The sequence below is a fragment of the Haemaphysalis longicornis genome, unplaced genomic scaffold, assembly GCF_048455015.1.
Source record: "Haemaphysalis longicornis isolate Haplotype H1 unplaced genomic scaffold, Haemaphysalis longicornis Haplotype H1 scaffold_17, whole genome shotgun sequence".
In the NCBI taxonomy this organism is placed as follows: domain Eukaryota; kingdom Metazoa; phylum Arthropoda; class Arachnida; order Ixodida; family Ixodidae; genus Haemaphysalis; species Haemaphysalis longicornis.
This window is the reverse complement of record NW_027526276.1, coordinates 10,850,766-10,867,445: the sequence shown is the minus strand read 5'-3', so window position 1 is coordinate 10,867,445 and position 16,680 is coordinate 10,850,766. Positions and strand designations below refer to the sequence as shown.

Here is a 16,680-nt window from a genome sequence, read left to right as displayed (position 1 = left end):
TTATTACATTGGTAGAACTATTTTTGTATGCCAGCTTTTTTCCTTCAAATAACAGCTAACCCACTAGGACGTGGTCTGAGACTGCAAATAAACTGTCATGAGATACCCTGTCAAAGGCTTTACTATGTCAAATTTCAACATAGCCACGTTCCTGTGATCGGCCTCACAGCACTCCAGAATGCTCCGTAAAACGTGTATGTTTGTGAATATGCTTCTCCCTTTCATGCCGCACGCCCGGTGCGGTCTCACCAAGTTTTCAATAACAGATTGTTGTCATTTCGCTAACATCTTCATAAATGCTTTGTTGTCGATATTGGTTAACGTAATAGGCCGGTAACCAGTCACTCGGCTGAATTTTTCTGCATCCGCACTTATGGGGATAACTACCGTGTGCCCATTACTGATCAACGGTGGGAGACATCCATTCACATAACCCTCAGCGCAAAGCGTGTGCAACAAAGTAGCTACTTCTGAGTTGAACATTTTGTAAAAAGCCGCATTCAGTCCGTCAGGTCCAGGTAATCTTCCAGGGTTTAGGTCATCAGTTGCTTCTTGAATTTCTTGTCTGCCAAATGGGGATTCTAAACTTCGTGTATCGTCATTGTCGGGAGCTGGTATAAGCTTTAGAAGATCAGCTTCGTATTTACTTTTTTTTGTTGTTTTACGGCTGAAAAGCATGACGTAATATTCCGTGAAGGCTCTTTTTTATAACTCTTTAGGAAATCGTTAAACCCCCCCCCCATGTTCAATTTCCCTTATCTCCTGCTTAGGAGCGTAACTTTTTTCGTCAGCCAGTGCACGCTTAGTTGGCTGCTCCTCGACGAGAAACCTTTCGACACGGACGCTTATAGCGGCTCCTTCCTATTTTTGAACTTCTAGCTTTTCGATCTTGGCTTTTATGTTCACAATTTCTTCGCTAAAATACCCGGGTATATTAGTTTCTTCTTTAGTTCTATTATTATGTCACGTAAGTATATTTCATCCTTTTTTCTAAATAGCAAAGCTTGCTGGCCTGCTCAATCACTATCATCTTTACGTCTTACTTGAGTCGGTCCCATGCTTCGCCGGCACTCTGAAAATTCTGGTCGGCGTTTTCGTACAGTCTGTTTGTAACACTGTCCACAAAACCGCTGTCATCTAGAAGTTTTTCGTTTATTTTCGACAAGCCCGAGTTGAATGTTGCTTTTTTTCTTAACTTTTGCCCCCACTGATACGGACCCCAGGCAGTGGTCACTAAAATCCTCTGGCAATACCCGGTAACTGTAAGACTACGCGGTGAGTTCTGAAGACATGTAGATGCGGCCCTAACTTGCATGGCTAAATCTTTGGAAGTGGGTGAACTTAACATCTTCTTGAGCTGTAACACACGTGGTAGCGCCAAGCAAACTCTTTTCGGAAATCCTGGCTTCCAAAAAAACTGCACCAGGGTCTGCTGGGGCATTCTTATTGACTGGTCACAATTACATAAGGCACAAGTAAAGTTACCCACAACAATTAGGCTCCTATCGCATGTAAAGAACTTCATTATTTTTCGTAAAACTTCATACGACGCTTAGGTTCCGTCTGGGCGTTCAAACAGACAGTTCTGAATTCTTTCTTCCCAAAACTAAAATTCGCGGAACAAGTGCAGAATCCACTCTGCACTTCAATTCCTACTGAATTCCGCAGAAACAGACAGCATCCTGCTACGTTTCCTACAGCGTGACTCCCGCATACACAGTAACAATCACGGAAGGTTTCTACAATGCTGTCAGTCTCACTCTTGCTATCAAGTTTGGTATCTTGCCGTGCAAGTAAATGGAGCTCGCTTTCCAGTTAAGGCCTTCTGACGTGGTACTTCTGGCGTCTAGATCTAATGCCTTTAATATTTAGAGTTGCACGCGTAGTCGTGTAGAAAGCGAAATGATTGCTCTCATTTAGTAGGATGAAAGCATGGTTCATACCGATAAACACACAATTAACACATTAACACAATCAGTCGTTTCTTGTCTTCTTCCGTATGTAAGCTGACAAGCCAAAAGTGGCCCATCTCTTATTAGCTAATGCCGGTGACGTCCTTCAGCAGCTCGACCGCTTCAAACGGGTTCCGAAAATCTTCCACGTGGTTTGGCAGGGGAAGGGAGATCGCAATGCGAGCCCTCCTGCGACCGCTCCGCTCGTACGCCAGACGCCTACTCATTGGGCTACGACAGTGAGTTAGTAACCGAGAGTCAAACGGGTTAATCCTTCGCCTGTAACGGTGCGGAGTACCTTAGAACATCGGAATGTCATTCCGAGTCCATCCGTGCGCACACCACCACCAAGCGAAAACCAAGCGAAAGTCGATATGAGCGGTGAGTTAGAGTTTCATTGAGCAAATAATCAAGAGGCACCTCAAGGCTGAAATCCAACGACGGTCGGAGCGCCAATCGGATGTCACTCGGAGCGGAACTTGGATGTCATTTCGAGTACTTCTACTCTGCACCCCTGCCATCATCCACGGAATAGAGACGCTTTCATTTTTTTAAGGCTTTGAAGGGCTTACACAAAGCCACCGTACATGGGCTGACTGATCGCTCTATAATATTGACTTTATCTTAAACTTGACAATACCCGAACACACGATCCTCGGTTGTATCTATAAAACTCTTTTGTAAACTTTTTGTAGCCTTTCTCTGGGAATACCTTTTCTGAAAACTCTGCTACATACATATCTCCAAAAACAAATACCGGAAAAAGGAAAACTTTCAGACACATGTGTTAAATATCCAGAAAACTGCCAGCGTTACCTGCATATACTCGACCATGCAGTTTTTGAAGGGGCGGACAGTCATTGCTTGCGGGCCCCTGCATCTGTTGCGTAACCTATTAAGCTGGTGAACTCAAGGAACTAGCAAAAATACCTGCGTATGTTGCATATGGTATTGAGTGCGGAAAAATAAGCGCAAAAGGAAACACTTGTCGGTGCAAGTTAACATTCTACGAAAACGCCTTAAACAGTGACACGGTATGGACATTTGACCCTACTGCCGCGGTAATAGGCTGACTCCACAGTCAGCATTTCGATGGAGTTAGTGTACCAAAGCAGGGTCTACGTATTTCCGTCTCCCCTCAGTGATTCCCTGTGGAAGTGCATCGACCGTCGCTGCCAATTGGCTGCCCCGTAGGCATAGAAATGCGCATATTTCCGTAACAGACTGGCTTGTTGTCATTCTTAAGCCGAAGACCTTACGGTTCCACACTGCATAAAAGCATCGTGGTTAGGTTTGTAGTAATCACGAGTGTAGAAGATTACGCCGCGGTACGGAGCAAAAAAAAAACATGATCTTGTTCAAGTAGAATATATATAGATATGCACATCAGAAACGAAGAGCTCTCTCCCTCATGATATACCATCAGTAAGGAAAAAATTGTACGAACGTGTTGTCGTTCTTGTACCTCTCTCGTGCTACATATAAACCTTTGAGCAGGCCAAAGACACGCAGGTTTGAGAGGCAGTGCACCCGCTTCATAAAATGGTAAAACTACCATCAGGAAAGGTCGAAGTTACAGCATACAGGGCGCCAGGTCACGGCTGAGTACTATAGAATGTCAGGGACGACGAGCCCACCAGCCTCACAGAACGCGGGTTATAAGGAAGCTGTGCTGTGTGTCTGTCTAGTTTTGAAAGTAGTTGTCAGCTTAGGGTAAGAAAGGAGAGTGAAGGAAGAGAAGACCACTTGGTGAAGCAGAAATAAATACGGGTAATTAACTCGCGCCAAACGGTAGAGGTGTAAAAGCAAAACGAATAATGGCGCAGACGTTGAGTAACAAGGGTGCCTTTTTAGAAATAGGCACGCTCAGATGCTTCACTAGAATAGAATACAGAGTAAAATTACAGAGGAAAATCAAAACTGCAAGCTCCGCATTTGTTATTTAGGTGAGCAAATATATTTTCCTTTTGTTTTGTCTGCATGTCACAAAGATTACCACAGGTATTCTACTACCTAATAGAACTACGGTTAAATGAATGTTTTTACAGCTAAAGCTTTTAGTTAAACATAACTGTGTTCCAAGCTTATCTAATAACTTCTGTTTTTGACTGATTTAATATTTTCTACAAGTTTTCTATTCATTTATTTTTGATGTAACTATGCTCCCCACAAATGTGCGCAGGCGTTAAGAAATCATGAAGTGTCATATTTCTCTTGTTCATTTATAAATTCGCGAACATTCCAAACTGATTTTGCATGCCTTAAAACATTTGGAAACCGCTCTTTCTGCTTCACCGCTTTTAATTAAAAGTTATTTATTGCCTAATGGATTGGGTACCATAACACACACAAATATCCATGAAGTTTTAGATCTTCGAAACAATCATTACCAGTAATCGCGGTTGTGGCATCGTTATCCCCTTCCAGTACTTATGTAGATTTCGTGCTGCAGAAGTCAAAGAGTTTTCCGCTTTATTCAATGACTAACATCCCTATATTACAGTGAGGTTGCCCTTCTGTAGGATAGTGCTCCCCCACACGCCAATGTATTTTATTGTGAGAGCAGGTATGGTAAACACAGGCATTATTGCGCGCCCGAAATATGAAGGGATATTTCCTTACGGAGCTTGTATATTTTAGGAATCAATAGGACAGTGGTCTTTTCCTCTGAAGAAATAGGAGAAGTGGAACTATTAGAAAAAAACACACGCACAAGCTGTTTATAACAATTTCTAGTTAATAAAACCAATTAAACGTGAATTCACCAGAGTATTATACTCAAGAACAAAAATGGTAGCGTTCGGGTCCCTCCGTGGAACACAAATTATCTGCAGAGGGAAATAAAAAAAAAATTTAATGCTCAAAGCGAACTGCCTAAACAAAAGATGCACATATCTCCAAGTAATTTTAGGGCCCTCTTAGCGACTAATATTTCTATACAGCATACCGCGTTTACTCGGAGTCAATAAATAGGCTACAAATTTCGAGATAAGCATTGTTTTGACGACGCGCGAGATACTAAAATATTCTGGTCGACTTGCTCAAACCAGGGGTAGTGCTGGGTACAAAAGCACCAATACCCGGGAGCTTTCGTAATAATGAAAATATTTCATATAAAATGATCGTTTTTCTCATTGTGAAAGATGATAGTTTTTCTCATTGCGAAAGAAAGAACTGCGTGATGCCCCCCTCTTCAGGTTCTGAGTTTTTCTGAAGAAAGTGTTCTCGATTTGCATCCATGCACCGCATCAATGTCCGGTGGCCAGCGCTGTACTCTAACTTATTGAGATCCTAACGCCACAATTTTTTTCTTTTTGGCTTTGTAGGCACTTCTCGAGCCTTCTTTCGTCCTCATCACCAGCTGCGCCTTCCACGCGTATCCTAATATTATCGGCGTCGGACCAAATCTCGGTAACAGAACTTTGGCCTTTAAGAGAAATTTCGCTGTTTTCTACGTTGCTTTGTACATCTTGTACACCTCTTAAACACCTTCTACACACCTTGTACATCGCCTTGTACACCTCTTCGCGCAAGTCTCCCCCAGGTGAATGTAGCAGACTTTCTCTTGTTATCTCTAAGTCAACATTTTAGGATATCCATGACAACACGAAAAACCATTTCGAGATAAAGTGAGGCTTTGCGAGAAACGTTTTCGTCTTAATGGATGTTTTGAGATAAAGTGGTTTGCGTAAACGGGGGCATGCCTTCGTATGTACGAGGCTATTATAATAAAGCAAAAAGCACAAGAGTTTTGTGTAACCCTGCTTTTCGAAAACATGCCATTTATTGACGTTTGCACACAAATATTTTGTGTTTATATCTTATGTATCAACTAACGAATAAAGGGCATTGAATAAATCTCCGTGTAATTCTTGTGTCCTAGCTGGATAATGAAGAATATATATGTCACAAAGTCTGAACTAAATTGAGGTCTAAGGAGCATTCATAAGACTGTTGCCTTTTGCACAATATTCAGTTTCGTCGGGAACACTTTTATCTGCCCACCGTATCCACGCGTGCAGTTTTGATCAAAATATAGCCTATACCAGCAATGCTCAATGACTTCTGTAAAAATGGGCAGATTAAAATACGATGCCCGGACTACTTTCGGTTCCGCAAAGGGAAGCCAACTACCTCAGACCTTGTATTTACTTTGAAAAAAGGTATTTAAAGCTGGGTGAGCCCAAAACCTATTGTGAGTGTTAAAATAATATTGCAATATGAAGTAGTGTTTGCGCTGTGATTCAAATATTCGAAATTTTCAAATAAAAGAAAAAGAAAAATTCAAGCTTATGTTCCTGCAACGAGCTAAATATCGAATTCGTTGCATTCCAGTTTGTTTTAGCCCCCCTTCGCTTCGTATAAGCATTCCACAAATTTCTTGTTCACAAATATATTCTTCCACAAATTTATTCCTGTGGAACACCATTAGGAATACCGTACTCGGGAAGAATATCCGTGGATCCAACATTTTTGTCGCACATCCTACGGAACTCCGTTATCTTAAAACGTTGCACTGCTTCTAAATACCCTTTCGTCATTGGATAATATTTCCACGCTTGTGACTCGTTCGCTATTTACGCATTTTTTTCTTTATGTTTACTTATCTCAGAATAGGTAATTCGAGGTTTTTTTTGTTTCAGTTTTGTTGTACTTTTTTCTTGTTATATTGCCTTCCTCTGTCTCTCCACTTTTTATTCAACGAAACGAGTGAAGTGATGATACATTACGTGCGTTAAATGCCCATGATTTATGTTCTAACATATATGCTGACCTAATTTTGGAGCTATGTTAAACACATATTTCTTCTCTATTATATTTTGTAATTATACAAATGTATGTGTATATGCATGTATAGATGCGGATATGTATATGTATGTGTAATCGTATTGCATTGCCCATAGCGTCTTTCGAATATCTCTTATTTACCATTTCTTTTACCTCATATTCATCAAAAACCTCCACTTTTTTTCGTTTTTATTCAAAGTTGGAAAATAATTGCTTCTTTTAAATTGTTTGTACTCGTGATGCTACGTGATAACCATTGAATAATACAGAACCGTACCGGGAAACATAAAATGGGAGGTCTTGGGCTCCGGCAAGCTGCAAATATTTAGCTTTTTTTCTATTCCTCCCTCTCTTTCTCAAGAGAAAAAACAAGGACTTGATTTCGTTTGTATGTGCATACGAGCGACAATTCACTATACAGCTGTAGAAGTTTACTCAAAATCTATTATGTACATTTATTGCGATGCGATGAAACCATACCTCGTCTCAAGCAGTGTATGTAAATCCAGTGCGTTAGGGTTTCTGTTAGTAGAAAAACTGCATCCGAAACTGCATCCCCTGCATCCGATGAGCAACCTCTAATGCTGGTCAGCTCAAGGCACTAGCAGGGACAAATGCGATTGATGTATTTGTTATTGAGTCTACAAACATAAACTCCAGCGGGGAGACGTGTCGCTGCAATTTAATAGTCCACAAAAATGCTTCAAACAGTGTCGCGGTAGGGACATTCGACCTTACTGCTATGGTAATAGGCCGACTCCACTGGCAGCACTTCGATGGAGTTCCCACGCCAAAGTAGGTAATACCTACTTCCGTCTTCCCTCAGTGATCCCCTGTAGAAGAGCATCGACCGTCGCTGCAGCAAGGCCGCCCCTGTCGGCATCTGAATACGCATACTTCCCCAAGAGACTGTACAACTGTCAATCTTAAGCCGAAGACGTAAGGGTTGCCCACTGCATAACAGCATCATGGTTGAATTTATTGCAATCACGATTGCAGTAGATTGCACCGATGTGGGGTGCAGATAAAAACACACAGATGATCTGGTTCAAGTAGTACATGTATCTGCCCATCACGAGCGAAGAGCTCTCACACTCCTGATATACCCACAGTAGGGAACCCATTGTACGGACGTGTTGTCGTTCTTGTACCTCTCTCGTGTTACATATAAACATTTGGGTAGGCCAAGGACACGCAGGTTTTAGAGGCAATGCGCCCAACATAGAAAATTTGAAAACTATCAAAAGGAAAGGTAGAAGTTTCAGGGTATAGCGTACCGGGTCACAGATGAATACCATAGTATGTTGAGGGAACACGAGCCCACCACCCTCCAGAACACGTGTTATAAGGAAGCTGTGGTGTGTGCCTGTCTAGTTTTGATAGTAGTTGTCAGCTTAGGGCAAGAAAGGAGAGACGAGGAAGAGAGGACCCCTTGGTATAGCAGAAATAAATACGGGTAAAGTAACTCGCGCCAAACGGCAGACATTGAAAAGTAAACTTAGAGATTCAAAAACGAGGTAAGAGTGCAGTAGTCATTAGTAAAGGTGGTCAATTCTTTCTGTTGAAAGCACATTAGAACAATTATTTTCACTGAAGAACTTTTTACATTTTCAGGTGGCTTCTGCGTAGTAATATTTTTAAACTCCAAATCTTTCAAATCCTTTCGAAATAATGATTTTAATAAGCGTTTTTTTATTCCTCTCAAAACGTTCGTGCAATTTGAACAAATAGTTTGCAGGTTTCATCATATCTTTAGGATGAGTCATTGCCGTGAGGGCCACATGACCCCGCATTGAACATCAAAACTGGCTCCCACCACTTGAGGGGTAGTGTGGGGAATGCGATAGAGGCAGGGAACATTGCCACGATGACCGGAAGAGCCCTTCTTGTAAAAGTATTCCGTTAGTAATGCAGTCTTAGTACATGTGCACGGCTTGAAGTTGAGCATTGATAATATGTGCAGTGCAAGAGGCTGTTGTTGCACCTATGAGAGTAGCGCCGCGGAAAATTCCCAAACCTAAGTCGGAACCAGTACAAAACCAGAGGCAGTTCACTTATTACATCGGGTAGTAGACATTTAAGTTATAAAGTGGTATTGAACTTTCCAAAAGGAATATTTAAGAAATTCTCGAAGAATTTCTGTCGACACTTCCCTTAAAACTCCATCGAGTAGTTCCGTGCTTTCAATCAGAAATAATTATGCCGGTGTGTGGCATTTTCTTCTATGCATGATGTCACTTTCAAATAAGACATGTTGACATCATTTTTATTATTAAAAATCCCAGAAGCAACGGTTCAAGCATGTCGGAAGCTTAAACATCCCTTTCCTGTAGGTACCAGTTGTTACAAAGTGTGCAAGAGCCACTGTCTTAAGCGCGCATGGATCCGAGCAACGGTGGACCTGTTATTTTTAAATGCGAATGCATTTATTAGCCGGGGGTTGTCTTGCTCCGTTGGCCGGCGTGCGCCTGCATTCCTCCATTGCGAGCGCACGTGAGCGCGCGCCTCGTAGTCCTGCCTTCGTCGTCGTCGTCGTCGTCGTAAACACGAATGCATTTCTTAGTCGGGGGTTGTCGTGCTCCGTCAGCTGGCGCCCGCAGGTGTTATCTCTCCGCGCTCCTCCTCACCCCTAGCAACAGCTGTGGCGCGCCTAGCAACCGGAGCAGGTGGTAGCTCGGGTGGGAGTAGCGGAGGGCAAGGGGAGAGGACACGCCCGAGGGAACTTGATTTCGCACGCCGTTGCCACGTCTCCCGTTCGAGACACGTCTCCGTACAAGGAGTTGTACACCCTTGCCCCTTGCCTACACCGGAGACGGAGTCTTTGTGGTGACCGTGTACCTCGCGCCCAACCTCGCTCGAGACGCCGTTGACGCGCAGCTGGACGTGGCTATGGAAAGTGTGCGTGTGCGCTCCAAACCCTCAGACCCCATAGTCTTGGTTGGCGACTTCAACGCTGACGTGAGCAAGAAGAGCGGCGAGTGGCTGGTCGAGTACATGCAGACCAGGCACTCTATGCATTGTCTCTCTGCCGGCTTCGACACGTGCCCCACTACCATTCACCGGAGTTGCATTGATCTGGTCTTTACGCGAAACTGTGACGCGCGTATGCTTCTCAAAGACACTTTGACCGTGCACTTAAGCGATCACAAGGCAGTGATTGTGGCCGCTAGGTACAACGATAAAACAAACAGATGCTGATGAATAAATGATTACCTTCACACTCTCGTCATTAATTACGCCATTACTCGCCACACACTCATCGGTGCATCCAATGCATTCGCATATCTGCATGATTCCCTTCGGGGAGGTGCGGGGAAATTTTTTTTTCTACATTACATCCAGTGTTCTAGACATTTCCACCTTTATGGGATGTCAAATAGGAGTATTGATTCAGTATTAACACATAAGCGTAAAAGGAACTATTGTATTTCAGAATGCACGAGAGGAAACCATGTACGGTTTCTCAAAAGATGCTCTGACACGAAGTTCTTCTTGTAGTCTTCTATTTTACCCTCTAAAAGATGCAAAATTTTCACGTCAGTAAATATAGCACTGTTTTTAATTCCTTCTATATTGTTTGTACCAAAAACCAATCAACATTGTGAGCAGCACCTAATTTCGGGAAAACAACTTGGACTACAAAACAAAAAATGCAGTCCATCAACTTTGCGGGCAGCGCCTAATATGGGGAAAACACTCTTTGTTTAAATTTCTTTGTCCTCCGGCGTTCGGATAGAGAGCCACTCCACTGCTCCGGCGAAGGGTCTCTACTGAGAACTGGCAAAAATTATACAGTTTTACGGTTCTTCAGATTACCATAGGTCAGCGTACTCACTCGTGAGTACACTCATTTGTACTCATTTGTACTCAAACTCATGAGTGAGTACGATGACGAGTGAGTACATGGGTAGTCCACTACTCGTGAATACACTACTCAGGATTATGAGTACTCACGAGTACAGTATTCTTAAGTATGAGTACTCATGAGTGCACAGTGCTCGTGAGTACACAGCACTCATGAGTACAATACACATGAATACTGGTTTTGCGAGTGCTTGCACTCTTGAGTATATGACTCGTGAGTGCAGTAGTGCAGAGAGAGAGAATAACTTTAATTTGAATCCACTTCGAAAGGAGGATGTACAACTTCTCCTCTTCGTCAGGTGGCGGCCGGGAGCCCGTGGGCCCCAGCGGCACCCTCGGCCAGCTGGATCATTTTCCTCTGGATCTGGGGGTCCGTACTGAGAAGCGCGCCTCCCAACTCCGTGGTCCCGTTTTGCCTGGCGATGATAGGATCTTTTGTCGCTCCTTATATTGTTCTACCATTGTATTCGCGTCGTCTTTCCCTGAGTGTGGGGGATCAGCTAGTGCTATGTCATTTGACACCCTGTTATTGTCGGTTGGGCCCGAGCAGGCCCAGAGCATATTGCCACGACTGTAAGGTTGATTCCGTTCTCAGTGGAATCCTGTTAGGGATTTTCATAATGCATCAAAGAAGAAGAAGAAGGTTTCGGGCCGCTTGGGGGCCAAGGGAGGAAGACGAGAAAGAAGTCGAAGCTTACTTGGACTGGCTTGCTGTCGGGCACGAGTTCGCCTTTTAGAATAAACTCTCTCTTTCCACCTGGTACAACCCTCAACGTGTGAGTTCACCGTTACATAAGTGGTGGAGTGTGCGGGGTACATGATACCCCAATCGTCAAGGCCTGTTCCCGTCGAAGTGTCGCCTGTTCACGAGCGGACCAGCCGTCGCCTACTCGGACTGCCGGCGGAGTGCGGCCTCCTACCTGATCGGGCAACCAAGATGACAGGACGCAACGCCGGCGCTGTAAACGTGAACTTGACTGACGCCCCTCTCCAGTACGTGGTGCAACAGCCGCGTACACCAAAAGTCTTCTACGGCGAGCCTTACGAGGACGTGGAGGACTGGTTGGACCACTTCGAACGAGTCGCCACGTTCAACGGCTGGGGCAATGACTGTAAACGCCGGCAGGTGTACTACTCTCTTGAGGAAGGTGCGCGAACGTGGTTCGAGAACCATGAACCTACATTTTCGTCGTGGGAGGAGTTTCGTCAGCGCTTACTAGCGACGTTCGCTAGCAGCGACCGCAAGGAAAAGGCTGAAGCTGCCCTTGAAGCGAGAAATCAGCGCCAGAACGAGAGCGTCACCATGTACGCCGAGGATATGACCCGTCTTTTCAGGCGCGCAGATCCTGCTATGACAGAAGACAGGAAGGTCCGGCACCTCATGCGCGGCGTAAAGCACGACATCTTCGCCGGGCTGATACGGAGTCCCCCGAGAACGGTTGCGGAATTTGTCAGTGAGGCTGCAACAATTGAAAGGGCACTTCACCAAAGGTCCCGGCAGTACAACCGCGAGCAAGCCGTCTTGTCCTGTGTAACCGAACAGGCGAGCCCTGGTCTCCGCGAGCTCGTAAGGCAAATTGTCCGCGAGGAGCTCCAGAAACTGCAGCAGGAACCTGTGTCACCGGCTTCGGTGTCCATTGCGGAGATCGTGAGGGAGGAGGTAAGGCAAGCTGTACGGGCACCGGAACGAATTGACGTGTCGTGGCAGGGTGAACCACGAACCTCGTATGCCGCAGCCGCGCAGCAAGCCGCTTACTACACCCCTCCAACAGTCGCCACCATCGCACCGCAGCCTACCCCGGGGGTAATACGGCGTAGCGATCCCTACCTGACGCAAACAAGCCGTCGGAAGAGTGACCTGTGGCGCACCTCTGACCACAGGCCCCTCTGCTTCCACTGCGGGGAGGAAGGGCACGTCTACCGTACCTGCCATTATCGCCGAGCTGGTCTGCGGGGATTCGCGCCCGATGCGCCGCTCCCGCGAAAAGGACAGCGACCGCCGGAGATCGCGGACTACATCGCCGAACGCCGGAGCATGTATCCACCGGACTACATCGCCGAACGCCGGAACACGTTTCCGCCAGACTATATCGCCGAACGCCGGAACACGTTTCCGCCGGACTACATCGCCGAACGCCGGAACACGCTTCCGCCCCAACGCGTTCAATCCCGGTCGCCGTCCCCTGCCCGACGTAGGTCCTCTAGTCCACGCTTCTCCTCTGGTACTGCCGACCGACTTTCCGGAAGCCCTGAACGCCGGGGAAACTGAAACCGGCGACCTCCGGAGGTGAGGCCGCTGACGTCAATGACCGCCAAGATCCTCCATTGCAAGAACGACGACGAGACGACGAACAGCCGAAACCTAAATGTAATCCGAAACCTATTACCTGCGATGTACTCGTGGATATCGACGGCCATGCGACGACAGCTTTGGCTGATACCGGTGCGGACTATTCGGTCATAAGCGAAACTCTGGTGTCTGCGCTAAAGAAAGTGGTCACCCCCTGGACTGGCCTGCAAGTTCGTACAGCTGGGAACCACCTAATAAGCCCTGTCGGTAGGTGCACGGCGCGGATAAAAATACGCGGCTTCACATACGTTACCAGCTTCATTGTGCTCCCGGAGTGCTCGCGAGATTTAATTCTCGGCATGGATTTTCTGCGAACAAACGGGGCTGTTATTGATCTGCCGAACTCCAGAATCACCTTTTCGACAAAAAGAGCCATAGCGAGCCACATTGAAGACAAGCGCGATGGGGCGTTACGCGTTGTTGACGACGATGTCACTCTACCCGCCCGTGCTAGCTTGTTTGTTAATGTTAAAAGCGACGCATTCGAGGACTGTGAAGGCATCGCTGAAGCCAACATTCGCTTGCTTCTGGAGAAAGGCATATGTGTTGCAAGGGGATTCGTCAGCCTGCAGAATGGATGCACGCCAGTCCTGGTCACTAATTTTTCCAATGAGCGTCGAGATCTTACGAAGGGTACCACTATAGCGTTCATCGAGGAAGTCGCCGATGTCACGCCCGTAGGCACGTCGAACACAGCATCAATTGGTACACTCACAGCTGACCTGGGCATACCTGTGAAAATTAACCAAGACCTTTTGACAGCTCAAGTGGAAGCCTTAGAACATCTGGTACAGGACTTCTCCGACTGCTTCGCCACGTCCTCCAAGGTGCGCCAGACTCCCATCACGAAGCATCGCATCGTCACCGATGAAACCGTAAGACCTATGCACCAGCAGCCCTACAGGGTGTCGCCCAAAGAGAGGGAGGCCATCAAGACCCAGGTCGAAGAGATGCTCCACGACGATGTTATTCAACCGTCTAAGAGTGCATGGGCCTCACCTGTAGTGCTTGTGAGGAAAAAGGACAACACGCTTCGCTTCTGCGTCGACTACCGCAAATTGAACAGTGTCACTAAACGCGATGTTTACCCACTTCCGCGAATTGACGATACGTTGGACCGTTTACGCGACGCTAAATTCTTCTCGTCCCTAGATCTAAAATCTGGCTATTGGCAGATCGAGGTTGATGAGAGAGACCGTGAGAAAACAGCTTTTGTAACTCCCGACGGCCTCTACGAATTTAAAGTCCTCCCATTCGGCCTGTGTTCTGCCCCGGCAACGTTCCAACGAATGATGGATACCGTGCTCGCAGGACTGAAGTGGCAAACATGTCTCGTTTACCTAGACGACGTGGTAGTGTTTTCTAGCTCGTTTGAGGAACATTTGACACGGTTAAAAAGCGTTCTGGAAGCGATCCGGTCTGCACAATTAACTATCAAGCCTGAAAAATGCCACCTTGGATTCCAGGAGCTAAAATTCCTTGGACACGTTGTGAGTGCTCAAGGAGTGCACCCGGATCCTGAAAAAACTACTGCTGTGAGCTCCTTCCCTATACCAACTGACAAGAAGGCTGTCCGGCGCTTCTTGGGCCTTTGCGCTTATTATAGGCGCTTTGTGGAAGGGTTCGCTGGGATTGCGGAACCACTCACTCGCCTTACGAAAAGTGACGTACCCTTTGTCTGGACTGAGGAACAGCAAGCAGCGTTCGATGAACTGCGTAGACGCCTGCAAACCGCCCCAGTCTTGTCGCACTTCAACGAGACTAGCGACACGGAAATCCGGACAGACGCCAGTAACGTTGGAATTGGTGCTATCCTGGTACAGTGGCAGCAGGGTACAGAGAAGGTTATAGCCTACGCCAGCCGCACGCTATCCAAAGCTGAAAGCAACTATTCAGCTACAGAAAAAGAATGCCTGGCGGTGATATGGGCTATAACTAAATTCCGACCGTACCTTTACGGCAGGCCCTTCAAAGCCGTTAGCGACCACCATGCCTTGTGCTGGCTTGCTAACCTGAAGGACCCGTCCGGTAGACTCGCTCGATGGAGCTTGCGGCTACAGGAATACGACGTGACGGTTGTATACAAGTCGGGAAACAAGCATACGGATGCCGATTGTTTGTCCCGAGCACCGATTCCAACCGACGCACATGAAATGGAAGAGGATTTCCCGTTCGTAGGGGTCGTCCATGCAGCCGACATGGCCCATTACCAGCAGCAGGACGCGGATCTCAAGCTGCTCATCGAACACCTTCGTGGTGAAAACACCGCAGTACCACGATTATTTCTGCGATCTTTGCCTTCATATCTCCTGCGGGACAACGTTCTGTACAAAAGAAGCTACGACACCAATGAGAAATTTCTTCTGGTTGTGCCATCTGCTCTTCGAGGAGAAATTTTGCAAGCCTACCATGACGAGCCTCCCGCCGGACATTTGGGGGTTAGTCGCACATTCGCACGGATCCATGCAAGGTACTACTGGCCAAACCCGCTTCGGTCGGTACGCCAGTATGTGAGGACTTGCCGTGATTGCCAGCGCCGGAAGAAACCTCCCGTTAGGCCGGCAGGACTCCTTCACCCACTTGATCCTCCCGATGCACCGTTCCGGCAGGTTGGGATGGATTTACTTGGGCCTTTCCCATTATCGGCGTCGGGGAACAAGTGGATTATTGTTGCCACTGATTACCTGACGCGTTATGCCGAGACCAAGGCCCTTCCCAACGGCACTGCCTCGGAAGTCGCGAAATTCTTTCTTGAAGGCATTGTTCTGCGTCATGGAGCACCTACGATTGTTATCACCGACAGGGGCACTGCCTTTACAGCAACCTTCCTGCAGAATATCTTAACGTTAACACACAGCACTCATCGAAAATGCACCAGCTACCACCCCCAAACCAATGGCCTCACAGAACGACTTAACAGAACATTAGCGGACATGCTCTCCATGTACGTCGATCTGGAGCACAAGAATTGGGACGAAATTCTACCGTATGCCACATTCGCCTACAATACCGCCGTACAAGAAACCACTCGCAGTACACCATTTGAACTTGTTTACGGGCGCTCTGTGATGACAACCCTAGATGCAATGTTGCCGGTTGCACATGACGACACAATCAGCCCGGATGTGGAAGCATTTACGCAACGGGCCGAAGAAGCACGCCAGCTCGCACGTCTACGCATTCGAAGGCAACAAGTAGTCGACTCTGAAAGATACAATAAGGGCCGCCGTCACGTCGAGTATCGACCCGGTGACCTCGTGTGGGTCTGGACACCGATCCGCCGCCGAGGACTTTCAGAGAAGCTGCTTCGCAGATACTTCGGACCGTATCGTGTTATTCGCCGTCTGTCAGACGTTAATTACGAGGTTTTACCCGAAGGCACCACAGCACGTTCTTCCCGCCGAAGAACTGCCCCGGAAGTTGTGCATGTGGCGCGCATTAAGCCGTATTACACCCGCACGTGTGACCCCCAAGAATAACGCAGCACTACATGCCCGACTAGTACGCCGCCGACATCACTGACTGCTTCTCCTTTGTTTTGGTGTTGTCAACTCGCAATGGCATCGGGTCGATGCCAGCTTGGAGGGGGGGGCAATGCCACGACTGTAAGGTTGATTCCGTTCTCAGTGGAATCCTGTTAGGGATTTTCATAATGCATCAAAGAAGAAGAAGAAGGTTTCGGGCCGCTTGGGGGCCAAGGGAGGAAGACGAGAAAGAAGTCGAAGC

General features: G+C 46.8%; 1 protein-coding gene across 1 annotated transcript; it reads left to right on the top strand.

The window, feature by feature from the left end:
• The first annotated feature begins 13,253 nt into the window (after positions 1 to 13,253).
• Positions 13,254 to 16,456, top strand: LOC144166442 (uncharacterized). Its single transcript, XM_077695964.1, has 2 exons — positions 13,254 to 13,964; positions 16,439 to 16,456. The coding sequence occupies exons 1-2, from the start codon at positions 13,254 to 13,256 to the stop codon at positions 16,454 to 16,456; spliced, it is 729 nt and encodes a 242-aa protein (XP_077552090.1).
• Positions 16,457 to 16,680: the final 224 nt, after the last annotated feature.